Genomic DNA, 5,275 nt, shown 5'->3' with positions numbered 1-5,275 from the left:
TATAGGTAATTTAAACTGATTCAATCTGAGGCCGGATTTGACCGACAACATATCTACGAAAGCTAGTAGCAATTGACTTGAGAATGTTTACCTCCAACCGAGTTCTCAAGTAGAAAAAGTCGTTTTACGAAGGGTAATAACACCTTGAAACTTTGAAACAAATTAATCTTGAGTTTTCCAAGGCTAGCGATTTTATTTAATCAATATTTCTAGTCATTTATCAAAATTTGAACCCAACTGGCGTGGGTCATTGAAAAGCCTTAAGTTGCAGAAAATACACAAAAAGCCTACGTGTTTATACACTTGCCTTAAAATCAATAAGTTATTATTTTTTTTTCTTTATTACTAAGGAAAAACCCATTTATTTGGTTTGTTTTATATTAGGATGAAATATGGCTTTAACCAATCAGGCTGATCATGCTGTATTCTCAGTGAAACAGTAGTAAATTACCATTTGATTCCTAAAAAGATACTGTCGAGAGCTTAGCAATATTGTATATTTAGCGGGGTTTTTAGGTGCCTTGCCAAAAAGAAGATAAAAATTGGTGCTAACTTGAGGAAAAACATGAATCCAGAATGGGAAATGACTTGGCCAGGATGTCTTACAAGATCAGGTATTTCATTTTTCGTTCGCAAATTAGCATTTCTAAATCAGCGAAAGAAGGGAATACGCCCTGCACTTGAAACGTTCACCATATGCTGTTAGGAGAGGGTTAGAGTAAGTTCTTTTTTCTGACTCTCATCAGCAGGCATTGTTTCTTAGGAACAAGAAGCCTTCAGGCATGGAAAAAATCCCCTTTTACGTGCCCCATGTTTACCCTCATTGACTAACCAAAATAAAGACAGTGATGATGATGATGATGATGATGATTACGATGACTATGACGCAGATTACGACGATGATGATGATGACCACTAGGTAGATTGATGTAGATTACGATGACGACAATGATGATCATGTTAATGATGTTTGTGATCACAGTGACGTTGTTTATGATAGTGTTGATGGTGATAATGACGATGATGATGTTGAGGATTTTGACGATTACGATGATAATGAAGATAACAAACAAACTGCGGTTATAAACATAACGAGATAACGCATGTTGTAAAACTTTTTATGAACTTGAGGTTTCGTATGCTCCAACATACATCTTCAGAAGTAACGTTTGTTTGCTATTTTTACTCAAGTTGAAATAGCCAAAGAATAAGAGTGTCTACGATAATGAAGATGATGTTGCAGATGTGATTGTGACAGGATTTTGATGATGACGACGATAATGATGATGTTAGTGATTATGTTAATGATGATAATGATGATGTTCTTGTTGTTGTTGTTGATGATGATTACGATGATGATATTGATGTTAATGATGATGTTGATGATGATAATACTGATGTGGATGATGATAACATGATGCTGATGATGTTAATGATGACGCTGATGATGATAATACTAATGATGATAATACTCATGTCGATGGTGATGATGTTAATGATGATGATGATGATAATGATGATGATGATGATGATGATGGTGATGATGATGATGATGATGATGATGATGATGATGATGATGATGATGATGATGATGACGGTGATGATGATGCATCTCCTCGCTTCGCCAGAGACAAATCAATGGATTTATAATTGAGTTTAAAAAAGCAACAGTTTCGCTCGAACTGTAGTAATCGTAGGTGTCTATATGACCCATAACTAGCTGGTGCAAAGCTGTAACGACAAGGACAGGAAGATTGAACAACGTAAGCTATGTCGACTGCTAACTTCACTTGCGTTTTAAAATTATGATGGTTAGAGGAAGACAGTGGCAGCTGTTGTCTCATAATTTGACGCCGATGGTGGCGAGCGATGACGTGGATTTTCAGTTGCGAAATCACGGCAATGATCAGGAAAGCCAACCACGAAAACAGGTGCAGGCCTCGGGCGATTGCATTGTGTACCCACTGTAGAGATGTGAGCGCAATGTTGGGAACCCAGATGATGACCAGATGATGATCATTAACACGCGTTTCGCAGTGACGAGGCCTTTGTAGCGAAGGTGCTGTCTAAGTGCTAGATAGCGCTCGAAGCTGATTGCGCTCAAGGTCGTAACAGAGACAGCATAGCAGATGTAAAAACCCTTCGCATACAATATCCTGGTCATGCATCAGACGTAACCTTGAGACGATAAGCGATGCAACTCGAGAAAAGCTAGGCATGCTATTAAGAGGCACGATGGCGAGCGAAGCGATGGATTGACAATTATGGAAAAACACACCAAGACGTTAGCGATAACCGCGAATGGAGCGAAAAATGCGTTTAAAACACTAGTGATTAAATTGCTTATATAGCGAAGATGAGCCTGCTGAAAGCAAGGATCTGGGAGATGGAAGCAGAACGCCAGAAAATCGAAGGAATTGTTATGAGCCATTGAAAACGATTGTTTCGTCTTGAAATAACACGCGAACGCATTTGAATTGAAATAGCATCGATGCTAATAAGCCGCCATATCGCTGTGTTTGTTCGGTGAAAGAGGGCCTGAATTCACTTATTCAAATATTATTATCTTTGCGGCCTTTTTGTTGCTAGAAAAACGTGACAGCAACCCAGTTGTTAAGAAACTGATGTGTCCATGAAGCACTCAACCTAGAATTAATCCCATTTTCAATTTTTTTTCTTTTGGGAGTCAGTTTTAACCATAAACTAAAAACACATACCCTAACAAATTTCACCGTAATACACAATTCTTTCATAGTTGTTTGCTGTCCTTTTGGTCTTTTAATTACTTTGGCACAATTACTGTCATGCTATAATTAATCATTTCAGTGTATGGCTTCGAGAACAACACGAGATTAATAAACAGCCGTCTTTTCCAAATCCCGAGAAATGGTATGGTTGTCACTCAAAGGCTCGAGGAGTTGAACTAACCGAGTAAAACTCAATTGATTGTTGGAGGAACTGAAATTGCCTGAATGCCGCTACTAAGGTTAGTGATTGCATTAGAAAGCTCGTGCCATCTTTTCGACCAATGAGAAGCGAAACCAAACCAAATTGAGCCTTGTATGAGAGTCCATAGTTGGAAAAATTCTAGGTCGTATTGTTATTGACAGAGTGAGAAGTGGAGCAGACAAAAGACTCAGGAAGGAGCAAGCTGGTTATAGGCAAGGGAGAGGAACAACAGAGCAAGTCTTCATTCTGAGGAATATCATAGAGCAAGCAAACGAGTGGCAAGCAACTTTATATGTGAACTTTATAGACTTTGAGAAAGCTTTCGACTCGGTACACCGGGACAGCCTATGGATTATCATGCGGAAGTACGGCATCCCCGAGAAGATCATAAGGACAATACAGCTGTTTTATGCGGATTTCCAGTGAGCTGTAGAGAACCAAGGAGAGAGAGGTGAATGGTTCAATATTAAGACCGGTGTAAAACAAGGCTGCAACATGTCTGGATTCCTCTTTCTTATAGTGATCGACTGGATAATGAGAAGAACTGTTTGCAAGGGGAAAAACGGCATAAGATGGAGACTAACAACAAAACTGGATGACCTAGATTTTGCAGATGACATAGCATTACTATCCTCGTCAAGAAATCAAATGCAAGAGAAAACCTCAAGAATGGACAGGGAAGCCAAAAGGGTCGGCCTAAAAATAAACCTTGACAAGACCAAAGTCATACGAATCAATGCGAAGAATCAAGTACCTATCAGCATAGTGGGTAAAAACATCAAAGAAGTAGAGGAGTTTACCTATCTTGGTGGCAAAGTCAATAAAGAAGGAGGCGGGATGGAGGACTTACAGAACAGACTTTCAAAGGCAAGACTGAGGGGCATATATTAGGCTAATTAAGATCTGGAACCCCAAGAGCATCTCAAAGAGAACGAAAATGAAACTGTACAAGACCCTTGTCTTGCCTGTATTGATGTATGGATATGAGACCTGGAAAATGACCAAGAGCGATGAACACGTTCTCAACGTGTTTCAAAGCAAATGCCTCCGGAAGATTCACTACATACGTTGGCAAGATCACATCACCACCAAAGAGTTACTAGCCAGAGCGGAAATGTCACCAGTGAGTCAGGAAGTAAAGAGAAGAAGATGAAAGCTCATTGGCCACATTCTAAGGCAGGACAGAGCGAGCGATACAAGGATGGCGTTAAATTGGAGACCGGAGGGAAAAAGAAAGAAGGGAGACCAAAGACAACGTGGAGAAGGACCGTTGAGAGGGAGATGAAAGAAGGAGGATGGGGTTCGTGGGAAGAGGTGTAGGGCGTTGCGGTAGACAGACAGACATGGAAAGCTTCTGTGGAGGCCCTATGTGCCACCTGGCACGCGGAGGATAGGTAACAGGTAACGATAGTATTTTCCCAGGCTTTTAGTAAATTAGAAGGAGTTGCTTTCAATCATTCTGATTGGTTTAGTTCGGGGTTCGTACCTATTGTGTTTTGTCCTCGCAATTACTTTGATTTACGACGGGTAATCAAAACTCGCCTCATTATCCTGGTGAAATTAAAGGGAAATACATATCCCAACTGCATGAATGCAAAATTCATTGCGGTGGTTACCAGTTACATGCGCAGTCAACAATTCTTTCTTATGAGATCGAATCCTTAGCAAGACTCCCAGTTTATCGTCATCACACGGATTATCAGTCACAAGCGCCTCTCAATGACCTTTTTTCATTTTTCGAAACTAAATTTTGGGTGGACGTCAATCAAATGTTTGATTGACGTCCATTCAAATTTGGTTTCGAAAAATTAAAAAAAAGTCGTTGAAGGGCGCGTGTGACTGATAATCCCTGTAATGACGACAAACTGGCAGTCTTTCTAATTGAAAGAAAACTACGGTGACAAACATAAGGCTAAACAAGCACATACGTGAAATGCATATACCTAATACAAATGTAAAACGTATTAATAAAGATACAGCTTTTCGATGGTAAAGTATTCACTTAAGGATGGCGGAAGATCACGAAATGAATACGTTAAATGGATACGTTAGCAGCGAAAGGTTGTATCTTTATGGGGATATATTCTCGTTGTGTTTTGTATTGTATTACCTCCTTTTGTTACTATCAATATTACCTCATAAGCTACTCAAATTATTGTTATGTATTTCAAAAAATGTAGCTAACGGTAACCGTTACTTCTGAAGTTGTCTGTTAAGACATACAAAAAGACGTCAAGTCCCTAAAAATTTATTTCAGTTCTGAGGCTTGTTTAGCCTCATGTTTGTCATCGCAGTTTGCGTTCGATTTCTAATCAAGGTTCGTCGG

General features: G+C 39.5%; 1 protein-coding gene and 1 pseudogene across 1 annotated transcript; one reads left to right on the top strand and one right to left on the bottom strand.

The window, feature by feature from the left end:
• Positions 1-1,492: 1,492 nt before the first annotated feature.
• On the bottom strand, positions 1,493-2,431 carry LOC137972879 (trissin receptor-like; annotated as a pseudogene).
• Positions 2,432-3,444: 1,013 nt separating this feature from the next.
• Positions 3,445-4,269, top strand: LOC137972878 (uncharacterized). The gene is made up of 2 exons (XM_068819569.1): positions 3,445-3,816; positions 3,988-4,269. The coding sequence occupies exons 1-2, from the start codon at positions 3,445-3,447 to the stop codon at positions 4,267-4,269; spliced, it is 654 nt and encodes a 217-aa protein (XP_068675670.1).
• Positions 4,270-5,275: the final 1,006 nt, after the last annotated feature.

The sequence above is a fragment of the Montipora foliosa genome, chromosome 10 (genome assembly GCF_036669935.1).
Source record: "Montipora foliosa isolate CH-2021 chromosome 10, ASM3666993v2, whole genome shotgun sequence".
Lineage (NCBI taxonomy): Eukaryota > Metazoa > Cnidaria > Anthozoa > Scleractinia > Acroporidae > Montipora > Montipora foliosa.
This window is presented reverse-complemented; position numbering and strand designations above follow the sequence as displayed.

Coding starts and splice junctions, on each gene's coding strand:
- LOC137972878 (XM_068819569.1), top strand. CDS start 3,445: ATGTCTGGATTCCTCTTTCTTATAGTGATCGACTGGATAATGAGAAGA. Junction 3,817..3,987: donor TACAGAACAGACTTTCAAAG/GCAAGACTGAGG, acceptor CGTGTTTCAAAG/CAAATGCCTCCGGAAGATTC.